Below are 20,852 nucleotides of genomic sequence, written 5' to 3'. Positions count from 1 at the left end.
CTTTGAACAAGATTGCAAACGGAGCACTCTAAAAGTATTTTTTTATCATCCGTTCAAATGGGACAGCAATCAAACCATCATGGAACTCGTCACAGATTCTCGTTTGAAAGAACCTGGTCTCGTTGGAACGAGATCTTAAATTTCTTTGTTTTTCAGCTCTTATAAGTCCAAATCGTGCATCGACTCAACTCCAAACCTAAAACTTACACCTAATAATATTTTAACATTGAAATTTTCCAACACTAAAATTAGGATTAAGAAAAAGTGGCGTGCTTTGGGGGGTGGGGCATTTTACCAACTTGGTTAGAATTATGCTATTCCAAATCATATACTGTTTAGAAAGTTAGATCTGATTGCATCATTGTCGATCTGTTGTTTGCCTCTTTGTTGCACGTTCGAGATGCAGCATCACGTGATCTTTGTCCATTCAAGCCAATAAAGAATGAACTAATTAAAGTGATAGGTTGAGGCTCCCGATCCAATGATGCTGATGACAAAAATGAAACAAAACAGATCCAAGAGATCACAAGATGGGCCACATCTTCCTCACCCTGATGTTGGCCATGCGCATGCCTTGTGACTTCACAGTCAAAGTTTTGTCAAACATGGGGCCAATGCCTGATCTATATGATCATTGCCATACCTAGCTGTTGTTCCTGACATGACTCTTCATCTTTAGCTACCTGCTCTAAGTAGGACAATTTTTTTTATAATATTTGTGAATTCTATATGAATTTAAGAAGAAATTAGTAAATTAGGGTCGAGTAATTTGACATGTTTATTAAATGGGTTAGGTTAGAGTTGATTTATATAAAATCTTATACTCATGACTCGATACGACTCGAAATTAACAGATTAGGGTTAAGAGGTCAGACTCATTTATTAAATAGGTCAAGTTAGAGTTGACTTATATAAAATCTTATACCCTTGCCTGTCTCGACACGATCCAAATTTAATATGCGAACAGAAATTACCAATCTTATGCAGGACAACTGTCTATCAACTTTGACTGTCTTCATAAAAATGATTAAATTACTAGCTGCCATCATATATATTGCAAAATTAGCCTGCCTTAATATAGAAGATCATGAGGAAGTGTTTGTTAACGTGTTTTGGGTAGTATTTTTAGTTTTTAATTTGTAAAGCACTAATGTTTTTGTGACACTAAGAAACATAGTCTTGCATTAAGAGATGATTTCCAATTTTCCATTGAATAAAGGAGTAAAAAGTTAAAGTGTTGCTTTCCTAGAGACTTGAAAAAGGTAGAACTTAGTTTTCTTCAATGGACACGTTTCTATAGAACTGCCAACAGAAAGTACAACAGGGCATTGTTAAGCCTAACCATTGATGATAAATAAGGAAGCCAAGCCGGCATTGCGTGTGAGTGGCCGAGGCCGGTAGCCGGTAGCCGGTAGCAATAGGGATTGTTAACTACGAGGATATTTAAATTGATCATTATTCCCTATCCTCACAACAGATTAATATATATATATATATGCAATTAAAAAAATTGGGAGAGGAGGATGTCCATCTTGAAGACTTTCCTAAATACAAGCCTACTTTATATTTATCGACCCAAATAGTTAGGTCAACCCTAAAGATGACGGGATAGCCACCGACCCACCGGCCTTTGTGGCAAACTTATGACTGTATAAGGTTGGAAATGCATCATCAAGAACAAGCCACCGACCCAGCAACCAGCAGTTTTTTCCCACTCAAGAGTATTCCTCTCTTTGATGATGATTGAGGGGAGGGAATACCATTCAATTATAAAAAATAATTGCTAATAAAAGATTGTTGGTGATGCTTATGTATGTATGTATACATTCATCACTATCATGCAAGTTCTTGTGAAGCTAAAAATGCAGGAGTTGGTGTGTTACATTATCCGCTACCATCAGCCGGTGGAACTAAGATTTTAGACGACGGAGGGACGAAATTAAAAAAAAAAATATATATATATATATATATATATATATATATATATATATATATATATATAAAGGAAAAAAATTGAGGAATGTTTTGAGGCTTGAGGGATACCTTGTAATTTCGCCCATGACTACAATGAATAAAAAGTGTTATAAGACAAAATTATGTATGATGAAATCTTTGCAAACTTAAGAGGTGTGGGCGAATGGCGATTATAGGTCACATGCGAGGGGAGGCTGACTGCTTCCATCAATGAGGAGTGGTGGACCGCCCTTTTGTGAGAGGAGGCTATATTGTGTAGAGTAGGGCCCTAAAAGTTGATGAAAGGCTGCCCTTTTTTAGGAACATTAAACTGAGTCATCAATAGATAAGGGATGGGGGCAGATCAAAAGAAAGAGTAATGATATAATTCACACTAAAATCAGACTTGGGACGAACTAGTAGCCCTATTCTCTCTCTCTTTCCACTAACGAAATAACCGAACCCGCTAATTTCCTTCCAAACTGAGACAACATTAAACAACACCATCCGTAGATTTCCTAGAAACTACTTCTCTCTCTCTCTCTCTTAAACTTTATACTGCGCTCTCACGGACCAAAGGAATCTCAATCTTTCTATGCTTTCAACCCAACTTTTTCTCCACCATAAATCTAAGATAAAGTGGTCATTTTCGTTTTGTTATCTTGTGCAGATACTCTACTCTCTATTTCTCTCTGCTTTCCTCTACCTACGGTCTTAAAGTCGTTGTTTTTTTCTCTTTGCCTGCTTCGCTTTTGGGCAATAATGGCTCTCTTTGCCTCCTCTTTTTCCCTCCTATTTCTCGTATATCCCTTCTTCTTCGCCTAACATCTACTGGGTTTCCTTTAATTTTCTCAATCATTATCATACGGTCAGTACTTATCCATCTCTTTTAGATAACTGCGCGCCTTCTTCAACCTCCCTCTCTCTCTCTCTCTCTCTCTCTCTGATATTCTGCTCTTTGTGTCTTTCAGTTGTCTGAGTATTCTGTATTGACTTAACAGGTTCTACTTGTTAGTTTGATTCTTATTCCAGGAGTATTCCTCCATCATCTTCGCTTTTCCGAAACTTTCCCTTCTCAAAGAATCGATTTCTTTACCTTTTTCGCCTTCACTTTTGTAAGTTCTGAGCTGCGATTTTTGGCCTGAAAGGACTAAATTCCGGTGAAGGTGGTTTTCATATTCTGTTCCGGCCTAAAATGCCGCCTTCGTATTTCCCTCTTAGGTGGGAGAGCACCGGAGACCAGTGGTGGTATGCTTCACCCATTGACTGGGCAGCTGCCAATGGCCTCTATGATCTGGTCAGGGAGCTTCTCCACCTTGACACCAATCTCCTCATCAAGCTCACCTCCCTTCGTCGAATCCGCCGCCTCGAAACAGTCTGGGACGACGAAGCTCAGTTCGACGACGTTGCCAGATGTCGCTCTCAGGTTGCTAGAAAACTCCTTCTCGAGTGTGAAACAAAGACGGGTCATAACTCTCTCATTAGAGCTGGCTATGGTGGTTGGCTTCTGTACACTGCTGCCTCAGCTGGGGATGTGGATTTTATTAAGGAATTGCTAGAGAGAGACCCTCATCTTGTGTTTGGAGAGGGAGAATATGGTGTCACTGATGTATTTTACGCGGCTGCCAGGAGCAAGAATTCTGAGGTTTTCAGGCTTTTGCTTGATTTGGCTCTGTCGCCTGGGAACAGCCTTAGCAGTGGAAGTGAACTGGAGGAGCAATCGGTTAATGTTAGTCCAGAATTCAAGTGGGAGATGATGAACCGGGCCGTTCATGCTGCGGCTAGAGGAGGGAATTTGGAGATATTAAGGGTGCTTCTTGCTGATTGTTCTGATGTTTTAGTGTATAAGGATGCTCAGGGATCTACAATCTTGCATACAGCCTCTGGCAGAGGGCAGGTTGAGGTGAGGCTTCTTATCTTTTGTACTTGGCAGATGCTTTAGCTATTAATTCGTGCATTCCAGTTGCTTTAATTTAATACTAGTTAGTATGATTTTGAAAGGGCCATGGATTGTTGTAGGTGCTTAGAACATAACTTGTAGAAGAAGGAACGGATTGTTTACTTGTTCATGTATGTAGACTATTCTCAAAATGCAGCTATTGTTGCACAGGACAAAATAAAAATTAGACATTTGCTTGAAGCTTATGTGAAGGAATTGAGTTTTGAGGTTATACTGTGTGTTGAGTATACACGTGTGAGTGTAGAAAGGTTTTCGAAAGAAAACCACAAAGGGAGATGTTTTCAAAAATTATAAGTGAGATGTTTTCGAAAATCTAGTCCCAAAAATTTGGCTTTAAGGTGTTGCTGCTCGATCTTCATGTTGTTAATTTGTTATTGCCTATTGGGCACCTGAAGCTGAATAAAATACCTATTGCTTATCTGAAAAATTCACGATTGGCATAATTGTGCATATAACTCATACTCAGAGAGAGTTCTGATAAGAAGGACACATTCTTTGTGGGCAAAGAACTGATACAGTTGTCAATATATATTCTTGAAAAGTTGTGTGTTTGTCCCTGTCAAATCTTCAAGCTGTGACAACATTTTCTTTGTGGATGGGCAACACAACACTTTAATGTCCTTTTAATGGAGGATGCTGCATCATTATTTGCACCCATGCTGGAATTAGATTCATAGCTGCATTTTTCACACTCCTTCAGACCTCATGAAACCTGATACTTCATTGCTATTCTGACTATTAAATTTATGCAGGTAGTAAAATATCTAGTAGCATCCTTTGATATTATCACCTCCATGGATAATCAAGGGAATACAGCACTACACGTGGCTGCTTACAGGGGTTACTTAGCTGTGGTGGAGGTCCTGATTCTTACTTCTCCTTCGTTAGCCTCTTTAACAAACAACTATGGAGATACTTTTCTTCATATGGCGGTGGCTGGTTTCCGGACCCCTGGTTTCCGGAGACTGGACAGGCTGATTGAGCTCATGAAGCAGTTGGTATGTGGTAATATTGTGAACATGCAGGACATCATCAATGTCAGGAACAATGACGGAAGAACTGCTCTTCACATGGCAGTAATTGAGAACATTCAATGTAATCTGGTGGAACTCCTCATGACCGTCCCATCAATCGGATTGAACATCCGTGATGCCGATGGGATGACCCCTCTAGATATTCTCAAGCAATGGCCACGGTCAGCATCTTCTGAAATTCTAATCAAGCAATTGATATCAGCCGGGGGGATCTCCAAATGCCAGGATTATGAGGCAAGAAGCGCCCTTGTTTCCCATCTAAAAATGCAGGGGATTGGGAACAGTCCCGGAACTTCTTTCAGAATCCCTGATGCAGAGATATTCTTGTACACGGGCATTGAGAATGCATCTGATGCCAGTTATGATCAGGCAATCATGGATTTGAGCGCATGTTCAGGTGAACTAAGTCAGTGTGACTCAACCAACTCCTTTTACAGTAAGAAAGCAGGTTCTGTGAGTGATGCTGCACGGCGCCTCAAGTCTCTTCTCCAATGGCCCCTTAGGAAAGAGAAGAAGGCCTCTAAAAGAGAGTCAAGAGATGATAATTCACTAGAATCATTCAGTATATGTAGAAACTTGGACGACAGTCTAATCCCACTTCGGCAGAAATACTCGACATTGTCATCCTTTCCAAACAACAAAAGGGCATTTTCTCTTAGGTGTGATCTTCCAAGCCCATCCACCAAAAAGAAATTTACAGTGGGACTCATGCAAGGTGTTATTAAGGCAATGCCACATTTATCTGGTCCAGCGCGGTCACCTTCAAGTCTGTCAGGATCATCGGTGTCTTCACCTAATTCAATGGATAAACAAAAGGGTATTGACATTGCTGGACCCTCTTGCTCAACACTGTCATTTAGTGGTGAAGCACCACAAATGAACCACGAACAGAATTCCTTCAACAAGAAGTTGATGAACCGGTATCTCAGTTTTGGTGCACATGGCCTTTCTGTGGAAGATTCAATTGCCTATGCACAGCCAAATCAGAGTTTCAAGCAATTGAGCTCTCTAGTAGCTTAATTAGATTGTATAAAAGAGTTGTGAGTTTTATAAATAGAGAGTAATTTTGGTGAGCTCCTAAAATATTCTTTTCATTCTCTACCTCTCTGGTTGAGATGTTTGCATTTGAATTCCATGCTTGTTAATGTCTGTGTGTAGAGTATGTATGCAAGTTTAGCAATGGTCTCAATAATATTATGAAATAGCTAGATGGGTCAAATATTGCAGACCATTAACAGAATATTTGTGAACCTTCTTTGTTGTATCTGTGAGCCAGTTAGAAGTTTCTAACTGATTATAGGAGAAGCAAACCAGCTGAGATTGTTGACAATAGAACTGCCTATGAACAATTGAAGCAGCCCTCTAGTTTGGTTACTATATAATTCTTCCCACTGCTATGTATGAGTTAGCCAAAAAATTCTGTAGATGAAATATTATAATGTGCTGGGAAGCAACTTCCAAGGGATTGAGACTTGCTAATGGTTAAAATCAAGAACTAAATTACTTAATCAGCCTGGAAGCCTAAAGGTGAAACCACTTTACCTACGTTAGGTAGCTTTAATTGAAGAGTAATGCTAGATGTTATATTTTTATTATACAGTTATCAAACAATATTGACGTGGCGCTCCAAATTAACTATGAGATTTTTCTTTTTTAACTTAATTATGGTTAATTTTAATGGTTAGTTGAGAATGTCACGTCAGTCTTATTGGATAAATGTTGGATAGAATTATAGCATTTAACGTATCTCTTAATTGAAACTTTCCTTTATCAACATTAAAATAGAATTTTCTCCATAATCTCGTCCCAAGTCATACAAAGTTGGAGCATCATGATATTTGAATGTAGAAGCCTCATAGTCATAGAGAAGCTCTGCTCTATTAGAAGTAATTTTCCCTAAACTTGCCTTAACTGACTTTTTATGCATCAAATATTGACACTTGACAGCCAAATGCCAATGCGTCCAGAGCCACTACAGCTGTCCATCATGAAGTGGGAATTATTAGGTCCAAATCCATGAGTGCCCAAGAAGGAAAGGGAGGTATTTCATCCCTTCCTTATGTTTCAAAACCATCTTGTATGAAAATATGTTATTGTAAAATCTGTCACAAAACAATGCACTTATGCACATGCTACCAAATGTTGCTCGATTGGCAAGAAAAAATTTCTTAAAATATATATATATATATATATATATTTAATGTCCCTAAAATAAAAACACCTTTAAAACAAGACAACAAACATACCAATATCACTGATTAACTTCGTTTGTTCAAAAACAATGTCATAAACCACACTTTTATCTCATATTGTTTATGTGCAACTGCTGATAAGCCTTTAATTTTTCTTTTTTGTCTTTTAACAACAAAATTATTAGACTTGAAAATGTCTTGGAATAGATGCAATTGAAAAGACAAATTATAATCCAAAACCAAGAAACAGAAACCACAAACAATCCAAAGGCGATAAATTATCAGGCTTTTGGGCCCAAAAGGTTACCATCTTTATTCTTTAGCACAAACTTTCTTTGCCGTGTAAAGTGTAAACGCGCTTTCTCCCAAAGGAACCCCAAAATGGGCTTCGCGACAATCTTCTACTTATAACGCCCACGGCCCATCACAATGCATTTTCCTTTTCTGCCGGTAACGCCCATCATGTGCTACTCCACAAGTCCTATGAGCAATGAGCATTCACATCCTACCAGCAAAATATTCCTTTATTTTGGTTAAAATTTACTCTCTTTTTTTAAAAAAAAAAAAAAATTAATTATCCATTTTTTTTAAAAGAAAAGTACATTTTACTGTCTATATATATATATTTTTTCTTTTTCTTTTTCTTTTTGGAAGTACTTACATTTCAAAAATATATGTAGTAATTATGTGATCTAGGGATATATATCAACTTAATAGTTTTAAATCACAACTTATTTCAAGAGCTGAAACTTGGGATAGGCTGAGGGTTAAGTTCCCGGAAGTCTCTTGGTGGAATTTGGTTTGGTTTTCTTTAGCCATTCCTCGGCATTCATTTATTTGTTGGTTGGCTTGTAGGGATGCTTTAGTCACTAAGCAGAAGATGATTTGCTGGGGGTATACGGGTGATGTGAATTGTTTATTCTGTCGTGGAGGGATGGAGGCTCGGGATCACCTTTTCTTTTCTTGTAGTTTCAGCAGGAGAGTGTGGAGGACAGTATTGGCTGAATGTTTATTTGATAATATTCCTGTTTTTTGGGAGGATGTTATTGAGTGGGGTATTGCTATGCTTAAGGGGAAAAATCTTAAGGCTTGCTTGGGGAAGTTATGCTTTAGGGCTGTGATTTATCATTTGTGGAGACATAGAAATGATCTTCTACATGGGAATACTCCAAAATCTGAAGAGGCTATTGTGGCTTGTATATTGTGGGAAGTTACGTCTCGGATCTTAGCTAAAGGTAGATTTAAAAATCTATCAAACCAATTACCTCTTGTGTATAGATGGAATTTGCATTTGATGCTGCCTTAGCTGCTGGCTGCTGTTACTGTGGTGCTATTTCTGGATTTTTGGATCTTTCTGATGCTGAGAAGTGGAGGGATTCTAGTCTTTGTTCCATTGTGTTGGTTTTTGAATACAGGTTCCAGCTGTTTTGATTACAGAGGAGTTGATTACAGAGGAGGGTTTGATCCCTTTTCTTGTTAGTCTGATTGGATTGAAGGGTAGCTGTGTTTCTGAGCTGGGGTTTTCTTTTGCAATTTAGAGCTCTATTTGATGGTGTTGCAGTCTCCAAATATGGAGTGCCAGATGTACTAGATGAAGTTCCTGGAGGTTTTCTGGTTTTGATTTTTGATTATGGTGTTTGTGGTTGCTGCAGTGTTTGTTTTCTGTTATGTTGTTTTGGTTGTGTGTAGTAGCTTGTTGCTTTATTAGTTGTGTTTCGTTGAGGAGTAGTAGGCTGTGTTGTTTGGTATTTGGTATCCTAGCTAGGGGGTTTCTTTGTCCCTATGCAGGAGTGCTTTCAGTATTCACTGGAGTGTTTGTTGGATGTTGAGATTGTGCTTTATAAAGTTTTTATTCATCGAAAAAAAAAAAAATTAATCATTTAATTAATATTCTAACACTCTTATTCACGTGTGGGCTCAAACTCGTTTTTAAAATTAAACGTATATGAGCAATAACATAGATATGGAGATAATTCTTATATAGACCAATAAAAACCTACTACTAAATGACTTCTGCACCATAGTGTTACAAATAATTAAAATACTCTAATTTAGATAGATAGGTATTATAACTATTCTTATTTATAAACTTCGACTACTCTAAAATAAGATACAGTAAAGATAACTACAAGAGTTTCATAGGATGTGTGCTTGGGAGTCATGCAAATGTCTTCTACCTGTTCTATAATTCTACTTTCTTGTGAATCATGCCAACGTCTTCTAATTGCTGTATAATTTTACTTTAATATCAAAGTGAGACTCAATAAATGAAATATTCTAATTAAGTTAAGTTTTTTTGCTTTTTTTTTCTTTCTTTGAATGAACGTATGGGTTAAAATTATTTTTATAATAGATGGTAGATTCCATATAACATTATTTTCGTGTCATAATGACAAAATCAAACATTTCTCATCAAACAAAACCTTTCCGATTGAAAATTGACGAATTAATTGTTTTCAGATGATGGAATCCAGCTAATACATACAAGTAATAAAACAATGAATCTGATTTTGAACTTCTATAAAAATAAAAATAAAAAAAATCTGATTTTGAACTAATTTTATACGTAGTTTGTTTAAATTATTCATATTCCCGTTTTGGTTTTTTTTTTTACAAAAAAAAATAAAATAAAAATAACTATAACAAATTACAACTGAGTTCTGTATTTAATAAAATTTGACAAACACAAAATATTTTACTATCTGTAATTTAAACCATTTCATTAATTTATAGGCTTTTGGAAAATGAAAAGCCAAATTAATAGGCGAAAAACAATATATAAATTAATAACGATAATTACGGCCAGTCAGAATTTGTTGGCAAATTCCTATGAATCCGTAATAAGATACCTATATCCACCAGATCTCTCGTAGATACAGTTTTCTCAACTGCAAAATTACCAATCACATCCTTTGAGGCTGTGAGATACCAACATCCTTCAATGCAAAATTCTGGGACTTTCTAGTCATTTTCCACACCCACAGCTCAACATCCTAGGATTCTAGATTCATAATTCCGTTATAAACAGAAAGTTGTGCTGACTGAAGCAACCATCGCATTACATTATTAGCAAATCAAATTTGCTAATCAGGGCCAACTCGATTCCCTTCATTCCTATATAAATGCGCTCGTGCGCGTGATTATATGGTCATGTGGCCTTGAACGAGTAGATTTGTTAGATTGTTGGCCATATGTCTTTTGAGAAGCAAAAGATGACCCAGACCCAAAACCTGTCACAGGAGGAAGCAGCCCGGCAGAAGCAGATCGACAATTGGCTTCCCATCACTTCCTCTAGGAACGCCAAATGGTGGTACTCGGCTTTCCACAATGTCACCGCCATGGTTGGAGCGGGTGTGCTCAGCCTGCCCTCTGCCATGGCACATCTTGGATGGTATGTCTCGTGTTTGTTTCATTTTTTGAATGGGGTTCTGAATATTTCTGATATTTGGTCTCTGGGTTTTGAGCGAAGTCGGTGTTTGTCTCATGAATAACACTAGGTCTCTGTTTCCAATGTTCGGATGTTAAAAATATATAAGCGATTAATTCAATAGAAACTAAGAATCGGTATGTTGGTTTTTTATTTTATTTTATTTTCATTTCAACGTATGAGCTACTTCCTGATCACATCTTAGGTAATTCCTGATCGTCTCTGGGTATATACAGTTTAAAATCAACTGAAGTTTTGTGCCTAATTTCAACATAACTGATCCGCAGTTGTTAATATATATGATGTAACCAAATGATTTTCTTTTTTACTTTTTGGAATAATAGGGGTCCTGGAATCACCGTCCTTATTTTGTCATGGGTAATCACCTTGTACACTCTATGGCAAATGGTTGAGATGCACGAAATGGTGCCAGGGAAGCGGTTTGATAGGTACCATGAGCTTGGTCAGTATGCATTTGGTGAGAAACTCGGGCTTTGGATTGTGGTGCCCCAGCAGGTAGTTGTTGAAGTTGGTGTGGACATTGTGTATATGGTCACGGGAGGGAAATCACTGAAGAAATTCCATGACACTGTTTGCCCAGATTGCAAGAGCATTAAGACCTCTTACTTCATCATGATTTTCGGTTCCGTGCACTTTGTTCTCTCTCATCTCCCCAACTTCAACTCTATTGCTGTTGTGTCACTAGCCGCGGCGGTCATGTCGTTGAGGTAAATGGCTGTGTTAACATCATCTGAAGTTTTTGTACAAAGAACTGTTAAGATTGATGTATATTGTTGACCCCTTCTGGGTGCTTATTGTTGTGTGCAGTTACTCAACCATTGCTTGGGCAGCTTCTGCTGGGAAGGGGGTTCAACCGGATGTGGACTATAGTTACACAGCTAAAAACGCATCTGCAGTTACCTTTGACTTCTTCAGCGCATTAGGTGATGTAGCATTTGCCTATGCTGGTCACAATGTGGTCTTGGAGATCCAAGCAACAATCCCTTCTACTCCAGAGAAACCTTCCAAGGGGCCCATGTGGAAGGGAGTGGTAGTTGCATACATCGTTGTGGCCATATGCTACTTCCCAGTTGCTTTCATCGGATACTGGGTGTTTGGAAACAAGGTCGAAGACAACATCCTCATCTCACTGGAGAAACCCGGCTGGCTCATTGCAATGGCTAACATGTTTGTTGTTGTCCATGTCATTGGAAGCTACCAGGTGTGTTTCAGTAGTTACTGTTTGGTTATAAGTCGGCTTTTATTTTTTTTTTTTTCCAAACTTATTGATATAACAATGTTGCAAACCACAGATATATGCTATGCCAGTGTTTGACATGCTGGAAACTTTGTTGGTGAAGAGATTGAACTTCCGACCTTCTTTCATCCTCCGCTTTGTTACTCGCACTTTATATGTCGGTAAGTAACCCCCTCCCACCCCTTAGATGAATTCTGACTGCGAGTTTCATTCTGAAGTAATATATAGCTCTGCCTCATGAGGCAGAGCTATATATTATCTAATTTTTCTTCACTGCAGGGTTTACAATGATAGTTGGTATAGCAGTCCCTTTCTTCGGTGGCCTCCTTGGCTTCTTTGGCGGATTTGCTTTTGCCCCAACAACATACTTTGTAAGAAAAAAGGATTTTTTTCCTTCCTCAACCATTACTAACTACAACCTCCATAAATGGGCTGCTGCTAAAGTTTTTGTCTTTTACTCTTTGCAGCTTCCCTGCATCATGTGGCTCATCATCTATAAACCCAAGAGGTTCAGCTTATCTTGGATCACAAATTGGGTATGTTAACATTGGTTTAGCTTTAACCTGCCAAACGAAATAGAATTTGGATTTGATTGAATTTTGCAATATTCTCTCTTCTATTCCTTTAAAAAAAAAAAAAAATTCTCAAGCTGATTTTGTCATAACTCGTACATGTCAGATATGCATTGTGCTTGGTCTTTTGTTGATGGTTCTATCACCCATTGGCGGGCTAAGATCGATCATCCTTTCAGCCAAGAACTACCAGTTCTTCTCATGAACTACTATAACAGGCATTGGCATCGTCTTTAGTTCAGAACCAGATGATAATGACGAAAACTTTTGCCCCCGACGAGTATTCAACCTTAATTTGGTGGAAGTTATCTGCATTTGCTAGAGCCTGTCTGTAGATACGGTCTCATCTTAGGATTCTCTGTTTCTGCTCTTTTATTTGTTCAGAATGTTTATGTCTCTAGACACATCTCAGCATTGTTGTGATCATTTGCTGAGCTATCTATATTGGTAGGATATGTTATTTTAAACTGAAATGTCTTCAATGGTGTAATGGATTATAATGATATTGCCATTGTTCTCTTGAAGATTTCTCAATATTGATGTGTATAATTGGGTGATCTTGGCTGGAATTGAGATCTGAGTAAACGTCAAACAGCAACTCTCACATTAGGCTGACTTGTTCTTTAATACCAAGGGAACAACAATGTAGTTTTAATTTTAGCATACACGATTGGATAAATTTTGCCACGGATTTTCTTCTTTCCCCTCTCTAGTTTTTAGGGGTTAAGAAAGCTGTAATGGACACCATTGACATGATTGATGATGGTGGAGGCATCAGTATCGTCCACATCATTCCCTGTTTGAAGTTGCTGCATAAAAGCAAAAGGTAAAAAACCCCATGAAGATGGGGCATGTGACTATGCAGCAATGTGTGACGCACACTAAACATATACAGGCGGAGACACGGGAATCCCTGAAGAAAAATCTTCAATTCAATCATATATATTCGTACTTACTGACAATACATCAAATCATGAAAAATAAAAGGGAATCAATCACAATTTGGCAAGGACAAGTAGGTGTTAAAAATCATAAACATAGAGTTCTTTGAACTCCTTCATAGAACTCACAAACCAATAATCTTTGGAAGTGCTACACTGCCTAATCATGCCTCTCATCTCACGTCTAAGATGTTGAAAGAACTCAAATGAAGGTATTTTATTTCAAGAACAACACCTAAATGCTATTGAGAGAAAGTAATAAGAGAGAGATGGGAGAGAGATTTTGATATTCACAACAACACAACTGTTAAAATGTTAATTAAATAATTAAATATATATCTTTTTATAAGTTTAAGCTTTTGAGATAAATAGTAATTTAATAGCGCAGATGTTCTTTACCTCCACTTTAATTCAAATATTCTACGTGATATCCGGTCCCACAAATGAGGGGAGTGACAAAATATTAATTAAATAATTAAATATACCATTTCTTAAGCTTACATTTTCTGGATAAACTATGATTTAACAGCAAGATAATGCAGTAACTTTTATAACCTTTGTGTTAGTTAAACAGTAAAAACTGAAGAGATACAACTCTTGGTAATAGGTTAGGCCAGCCCACTATATGCATACACCGGTCCAACACTAACACTAAGAGGTATTTATACCTCCTTGGCTTATTAAATCATCTAATTTATACTAAAATTAAAAGGTTTAGCTCTAAACTTGGGATGCCAGTGTTCCTAAAGATTGACTTGACATTTATAGGTTGTATTTATACCTCATTCGCTTTTTGAAACATGACTCATAAAATTCATGGGTGGCTCGAGCCTTAGGCGATTTAGACGGTCGCTTAAAACCCTCAATTGAATAAGGCCCCTAACTATTAACAAATCACAAACGGGACTCATAATATTAATGAATGGCTCGAGCCTTAGGCAACTTAGACAGTCTCCGGCCTGATAAAATTCCACCGAAATGATCCTAAAGTAAGTCTGGGACGAATCAGTTTAACAGAACGATGAACTAGAGACATTATGGGCTAACAGTTAATACAAGGAAAAGAACAAGGGTATAATAGGAATATAATACAATCGCCATTCGCCAGCCCTATATTATATTATATTATATTCGCACCCAAAACCGCAAAATTTCCCGCCAATTTCCTGCTACTCTCAAAGTGGTGCGGGCAAGCTTGAGCAAACCCTAGCGAGAGAGAAGAGAGGGCGCGCAAATGGAAGAGGAAATCGTAGCCGAATTCAAGAAGAGCGGGTTCGATCTCGACGAAGAAGCAGAGATTGCCAAGAAATGTGAGTTCTCGTTTTGCTATTTTGACCATGAAATCCACTTCATAAATACAAAAAATGTTGATGCCAAAGCTCTGATCTTCCCGATTAGGTCTTACTTTCTGCATAAATTACAGTCTCAAGCCCTCAGACCTAGTCTCGAGCTGGGAGGTTTACTATCTCAACAGGTCTATCACTCACTTCTTGAACTTTATTATTATCATTGTTATTATTTGGTAGAAAGTGCTTATTACATTGGTTTTGTCCGTTTGAGAATTCCCAATGTTTGTTTACAGTGAAAAACTTGGGAAATTAAAAGAAATGGAGAGAAACCCACATTTTGATTATGCCAGATAATAGTGATTACTGGTCTTAATTTTTTTAATCAATTCTGATTTTTCTTTGGGATGACTTACTTTTAAATTTATTTCTTAATGTAAGCAAGAAAACTTGAAATTTCTAGCTGCTCTATAGTATAACTGGGACGTGAATCTGTACAGGCAATTGGGTGGGGCGACTGTGCAAAATGCTGAAATGGACGGGTTTTTACAGCACTTGCAAAATGAGCAGAAAGAGGTGGTTATTAAGGAGGAGCCTGATTTGCATTTCTACTCAAGTAAAGATGTGGACATGTATGAATTGTAACAATTTTTGTTATCTCTTTGTTTACACGTCTACATTTATGATTTCGTATCTATCTGATAATTTGTTGCATGCGGGAGTTTTAAACATGGGACTGCATAAGCAAGGTGGGACTTTAATCTTTTAAGGTCAAAGTCAAGCTAATAATGCAATCACTGATGTGGTGCAGAATGGTACCAAGAATCTCGTTTTCGTTGTAAATGGCTTGTTGTGTATCTCCTTATGATGGCTACCGCCTACCAATGTGTTGGATTATTACTGGATGATTTAGTCAGCATCTCTATGCATTTGCATTCCATCCCCACCCAACAACCATCTCTCCCTCTCATGCCTGCGTCATGTGTATTTCTTATTGTCGCTGTTACTTGAGTGCTAGCAGGTTTCACATGGTACATGATGCAGTCAGTTCTTTAAGTGGTTCATACCATAGTACTTTATATGACGGAGGTGATTATAAAAAGATGAAACTTGATGATATATAGCTAAATCTATTCTGTCTATGTTATGACCAGTTCCAACTGTATTATTGGTGATTAGCATACTAAATTCGCAGTTGTGAGTATCGATACGTTTTTAAGAATTATTGATGAGTAAATCTCTTGTGTAGGATTTTGAATGATGAAGAAATAGACACAAAAGAAGGTATTTTAAGCTCTCCAACAGACAGATCTCAGAGAGTTTTTTCAGAGCCATTTGATTCAACGCCTCAAACAAATGGGAACATATTTTCTTCTGGTAAAACATCAAAACTTGTGACACCCTTCGGACAACGAACCAATAAGTTTTTGGTGAAATTTAGCATCAATAATGCGCCCAATACCGAGAACATTGAAAAGAAGCATGATCAGGAGAATAATGAGGATGATATTATTAAAAGGGTTCAACCCCGCATGAGGTGTTCTCTGATAGTTCATGGATCAGGGCCTGAACCAGGTTGTAGGTTCATGTATGACAGGATTGAAGATAGGGTATGTAAGAGTTATTATAGCATGGGGTCATTCTTGTTCTTCACCTTCATTTATTTATTCTGTAATATAATTTTTGGTGAATCAGTTTAATGCACTGGAAAACAGAATTAAGAAGCGTGCAACTGCACTTGTTGCATCCGGGCTCTATGAAGAACCAGTGGACCCTACAGTTGCTTCCCAGGTAATTTAACTGCTCCATTAAACTCTCTCTCTCTCTCTCTCTCACACACACACACACAAAAACACATATTTTGAGGACTGATGAAAAGTTGTTTTTCTATTGCTGTTTACTTACCGTCACTGTCAGGCTTCAGTCTCCACATCTTACTTCTTTGTTTCAAATTTTCTTTAGAGTTTGTTTGTTAATGAAAGTTACAAATTTAAGTATTAAAGGAATCTTTTGTTTCAGAAAAGCATATTTACTGTTGGCATGATCTGTTGTGATGGAGAAGGTTATTTAAATGAGAAGTCCGCCTTGTTACAAAGCAGGTAATTGAAATTCCTGGGGAGTTATACATTAGTGTGTTGATTCTTGGCCTTCTCTGTATACTATCCATGTGTCAGTCTATAAGCACGCAGATAAAAGCCTTCTCCCTGCTTTATCAACTCTTTGTAGAGATTATCAGCCACAATGGTCAACATATCATTCAATCCCTTAAATCTCTCTGTTCAATATTTCCACATCTCATTAATTTGAGTACAATCAATCTTCAATTCATGGGATTCTCCTTCAGTTTGTGACTAAAGATCCATCTTTTAATAGCTAGAAATAATGGTCTGACCCTAGGAAGCTCTTATACCAAGCAAGGCCCCTAAACCAAATTGGGTACACAATGCTTGTGCCTGAGCCAATGCAGAGCTTAGATACATTGATCAATATTCAATGAAGATCAGATGATCGGGATTATCTTTTTGGATCCACCATAAGAAAACCAAATGGGGTGACCTGTCAAATGCAACACTTAACTAAGTCTTCAAGTATATCCTCTGTACAGTGGTCAGGAAGCGCTACTGTGCTGCTAGTAATGTCTTTAGTTTTTCTCTCAGATATGGGTTTTTCTTTTGTTTTTCTTGTAGTGTTGAGCATTCTGGAGGGCAACGTGTTCGTCTAGAATTACAAAAATTGAACCAGTTTTCAGTTTTCCCAGGCCAGGTATGAAACATAATATATAAACTCTAGCTCTGGATCAATACCATATAAGGATTGAAAAATTAATCTGGAAGGCATTCTTTCAGGTAGTAGGTGTTGAAGGGCATAATCCTAGCGGACACTGCCTAATTGCATCAAAACTGGTAGATTCTGTTCCTTTGTCTGCTACTGCTGATGTGAATTTGCCTCCTGCAAAGAAACAAGCTTTAGATCAGGAGGTTCAGCCGGCTGATCTGTCTCCTACACAGGCAGAGCTATCAGTGGTATGTAAGCTGGTATTCTACAGTCAGTGGATGAGCTGCAAATGAGGATATTAAAAGAACGTTGTTTCTTATTCTAAGGCTTCTATATAACTGCGGTCACCATTTACTTGTATAAAACAAAACCACTTACATATATTGATATTTTTTTTCTTCCTGTAAATCATATAATTCATATTCCACAAAATATGTTTACATGATTCTGGTACAATATTAGACTGTGAATGCTTGAAGATATGATGGTAGGCCCCTAAATGGTAAAACAAGGAATTTAATTATTCAAAGGGCATAGGAAGGTTAAGAAGAGATGGACATATTCCTTTTTCAACGGGAGAGCAACATTCATCTTCTTAGAAGGTTTTGGTTGCCAGCCCAACTGGTTGAAACAACGCACTGCCATTTTCTAGTTCTACAGATACAAAGCTATAACATTCACTTCTTACTTCCTGCACAAGTTGAATGTGGGGTTTTCTTTTTAAGACTTATTTGTAGTAACATATATTACTCATAAGACATAGCTGATATATTGATATGATATTAATATATGGAATGATGACACCTCTTTAGAGTTTTACGCAATCTCTTAATCCCTCTTGATAATTTGCACATACTTTTGGTTCTAAAACAGATTATTGCATCGGGCCCTTTTACCACAGCGGACAACTTATTGTTTGAGCCTCTGACAGAACTGCTAGCATATGCAACAAGAAAGCTGCCCCAGGTGCTTATATTGGTAAGTTTCTGCTTGTTCTTGAATCCGGTAATTGTTTGAACAATTTTGTCGTATTGACCGAGTAGGTACGATTCATGCAGTTGACGTTTCTTGAATTTTTTCTCAGCTGGGACCATTTGTTGATTCTGAACATCCAGAGATTAAGAAAGGAACTATGGACAGGAGCTTTGATGAAATATTCCAGATGGAAGTTCTGAGAAGGGTATCGTTCTTTTCTTTTTTCTCCCTTGTTTTCCTAGGTATCAGAAGGTGGCTACTTAAGAAATAGTATAGTCGTTTTAGAGAGTTTATTTTTGTTTCTTTAATCTCTATCCTTTATCTTTCAGTTGCAAGATTATGCAGAATACATGGGTTCTGATACACGCGTGGTTCTTGTGCCATCTATACGTGATGCAAACCATGACTTTGTTTTCCCTCAGGTACTGTCATTTTGAATGAAATAATATAAACTCAACATTCTTTTCAAAAATATATATATATAAACTCAACATCTGCTCAAGTTGGTGACATTTCTTTTCTTTCATTTTGTTTTTTTTCACTTGTTTGTTTGGTTTTGATTTCATCAAGATAGTATATAAATTATAAGATATACAATATTGGTTTCTTTTTGTGCAGCCTGCTTTTGATATCCATCCACCTGATCTCAAGGATCAGGTATGTGATCTTCAGGAGTTCATCTTTCAACTTATGATCCTAAATTTCTCCATAAATTTCAGTCATGTTTACTGAACGATGTTGCCTTTTTTACTCAGATAATCAGTCTCACAAATCCAGGCCTTTTTGAGGCAAATCAGGTAAAACCCCGGTAGCATTTCTCCTAAAGTTATGATTGCCTCTTGTGGCTTTTTCAAACATTGTTATTTTATTTATTTAGTTTTTCTCTGCGGGGTCTGAGAACAGGAATTCAACCAAAGAAAACAGGGGAAAAAATTGACAAACCAGAAAAAACTAAGAAAGCCGAAAACAAGAGATCTATTAGGATGCTCTAGAAGTTGGAAAGTTGTTTCATAAGCAGTGCTTAAACCCTTGAGAATGAATGGAGACCCAATTTATGGGGAGAGATCCTTTCTTTATTGCAGCCAGAACCCAGTGAGCTACTCCGTTGGCTGATCTTGCAGTCTTCATATTAAAATCCTCAGCTTGCAGTACTAAAACATCATGATATACTTATAGCTTAAGATTGTAATTTTGAAGAACCTCAAAGGTGACCAATAGCTCATGAGTTCATACAAATTTGCCAAGCAACTTCGAAAGAAGTGTTAGATTAAGGCTGTCCTGCAATTATATATTTTCGTTACGGCTGTTGTAGACTTTAAAGCTGTCCATCAATACTATTTTGTTTGTTTTTACGAATTACGAGTTGGTTGGTTTAATTAATAGGCCTTGCCCATTGAGAAAGCATCACACACCACAATTATTTATACATTTCAAGAGTATTTGAAGTCCACAAATTGGCGTTTCAGGTCAAGATAAGTTGCTGCACCGTGGATATTCTAAAACACCTTAGCGGAGAGGAGATGTCACGGAATCCAACAGATGGAACACCCAGTGATCGCATGAGTAGACTTGCAAATCATGTTCTTTGTCAGCAGAGGCATGTTGTAGTAGTAATTTTTCCTTTAAAGGAACTTGTTCACTTGATTATAGGTGTATTCGAGAAATTGTATATTACTAAAACATTTATCTAGTTTTTGCGTTTTGAACAGCTTTTATCCTCTATATCCACCAGCAGAAGGCATTCCATTGGATTTCTCACTTGCTGCAGAAGCTCTTCATATCTCTTCAATTCCAGATATTCTCATCCTACCTTCGGATATGAAATATTTTGTAAAGGTAAACGAACATGCCAACTACCTATTTTTCACAAATCTAGTCTCAACTCGAAGCAACTGCAACAGGAAATATGACTTACACCTCTCAAAATGCATTTATTAAACTGATGAGTTATGGGTTTTTCACTAATCTCAACAACTCATTATGAGCATAAAGGAAGAACATTCTGAACATCATCAAAGGGAGTTTGATTGAATTTTCACTTTTGGCACAGGTGCTGTCCTCTGGGGAAGGAAGTGAAGGGGAAGAGCAAGCGAAATGCATTTGTGTGAATCCAGGAAGACTGGCAAAGGGAGAAGGAGGGGGCACTTTTGCAGAGCTTAACTACCGCGGTGGTCCTGACACAACCAATACTTGTATCATTGGCATATAAATCCAGGAGTAAATTATTCAATGCCTCTCATTAAGCTGCTTGGTGTAAATTGAAGATGGAGATCCCAAGTCAGATTTATTGAATTAATCATTGGGTTCAAAAAGCTCAATGGCCTGCGGTAGACCACATTAAGTTATGCAAGTTCATTCCAATTTAGACACAGTCTTGTCATTAAGAAGATGTGTTCCTCCTACAGTCAGTGTTGGGGCCAATATAATGATAGGTTCTTGTCTCTTTTATCAATGCAACAAATTCAGACAGCTAAAGTTG

General features: G+C 37.5%; 3 protein-coding genes across 3 annotated transcripts; all 3 read left to right on the top strand.

Moving 5' to 3' along the window:
• Window positions 1–2,501: 2,501 nt before the first annotated feature.
• LOC133865251 (uncharacterized) lies at window positions 2,502–6,178 on the top strand. Its single transcript, XM_062301626.1, has 2 exons — window positions 2,502–3,856; window positions 4,666–6,178. The coding sequence occupies exons 1-2, from the start codon at window positions 3,149–3,151 to the stop codon at window positions 5,965–5,967; spliced, it is 2,010 nt and encodes a 669-aa protein (XP_062157610.1). The 5' UTR covers window positions 2,502–3,148; the 3' UTR covers window positions 5,968–6,178.
• Window positions 6,179–10,012: 3,834 nt separating this feature from the next.
• On the top strand, window positions 10,013–12,943 carry LOC133858389 (lysine histidine transporter 2). The gene is made up of 7 exons (XM_062293852.1): window positions 10,013–10,530; window positions 10,911–11,294; window positions 11,395–11,788; window positions 11,880–11,985; window positions 12,104–12,195; window positions 12,292–12,360; window positions 12,503–12,943. The coding sequence occupies exons 1-7, from the start codon at window positions 10,331–10,333 to the stop codon at window positions 12,599–12,601; spliced, it is 1,344 nt and encodes a 447-aa protein (XP_062149836.1). The 5' UTR covers window positions 10,013–10,330; the 3' UTR covers window positions 12,602–12,943.
• A 1,556-nt stretch (window positions 12,944–14,499) lies between these two features.
• LOC133865235 (uncharacterized) lies at window positions 14,500–20,812 on the top strand. The gene is made up of 16 exons (XM_062301602.1): window positions 14,500–14,647; window positions 14,736–14,811; window positions 15,124–15,255; window positions 15,873–16,233; window positions 16,319–16,414; window positions 16,643–16,722; window positions 17,311–17,386; window positions 17,470–17,646; window positions 18,272–18,376; window positions 18,483–18,578; window positions 18,703–18,795; window positions 18,992–19,030; window positions 19,129–19,170; window positions 19,840–19,970; window positions 20,083–20,209; window positions 20,424–20,812. Exons 1-16 carry the CDS (start codon window positions 14,572–14,574, stop codon window positions 20,580–20,582), a joined length of 1,866 nt encoding a protein of 621 aa, XP_062157586.1. The 5' UTR covers window positions 14,500–14,571; the 3' UTR covers window positions 20,583–20,812.
• Window positions 20,813–20,852: the final 40 nt, after the last annotated feature.

The sequence above is a fragment of the Alnus glutinosa genome, chromosome 1 (genome assembly GCF_958979055.1).
Source record: "Alnus glutinosa chromosome 1, dhAlnGlut1.1, whole genome shotgun sequence".
NCBI lineage: Eukaryota > Viridiplantae > Streptophyta > Magnoliopsida > Fagales > Betulaceae > Alnus > Alnus glutinosa.
The sequence above is the reverse complement of the archived record's forward strand: the minus strand, read 5'-3'. Positions and strand labels throughout refer to the sequence as shown.

Coding starts and splice junctions, on each gene's coding strand:
- LOC133865251 (XM_062301626.1), top strand. CDS start 3,149: ATGCCGCCTTCGTATTTCCCTCTTAGGTGGGAGAGCACCGGAGACCAG. Junction 3,857..4,665: donor CTGGCAGAGGGCAGGTTGAG/GTGAGGCTTCTT, acceptor AAATTTATGCAG/GTAGTAAAATATCTAGTAGC.
- LOC133858389 (XM_062293852.1), top strand. CDS start 10,331: ATGTCTTTTGAGAAGCAAAAGATGACCCAGACCCAAAACCTGTCACAG. Junction 10,531..10,910: donor GCCATGGCACATCTTGGATG/GTATGTCTCGTG, acceptor TTGGAATAATAG/GGGTCCTGGAATCACCGTCC. Junction 11,295..11,394: donor GCGGCGGTCATGTCGTTGAG/GTAAATGGCTGT, acceptor TGTTGTGTGCAG/TTACTCAACCATTGCTTGGG.
- LOC133865235 (XM_062301602.1), top strand. CDS start 14,572: ATGGAAGAGGAAATCGTAGCCGAATTCAAGAAGAGCGGGTTCGATCTC. Junction 18,796..18,991: donor ATGACTTTGTTTTCCCTCAG/GTACTGTCATTT, acceptor CTTTTTGTGCAG/CCTGCTTTTGATATCCATCC. Junction 19,171..19,839: donor GCCTTTTTGAGGCAAATCAG/GTAAAACCCCGG, acceptor TTGGCGTTTCAG/GTCAAGATAAGTTGCTGCAC.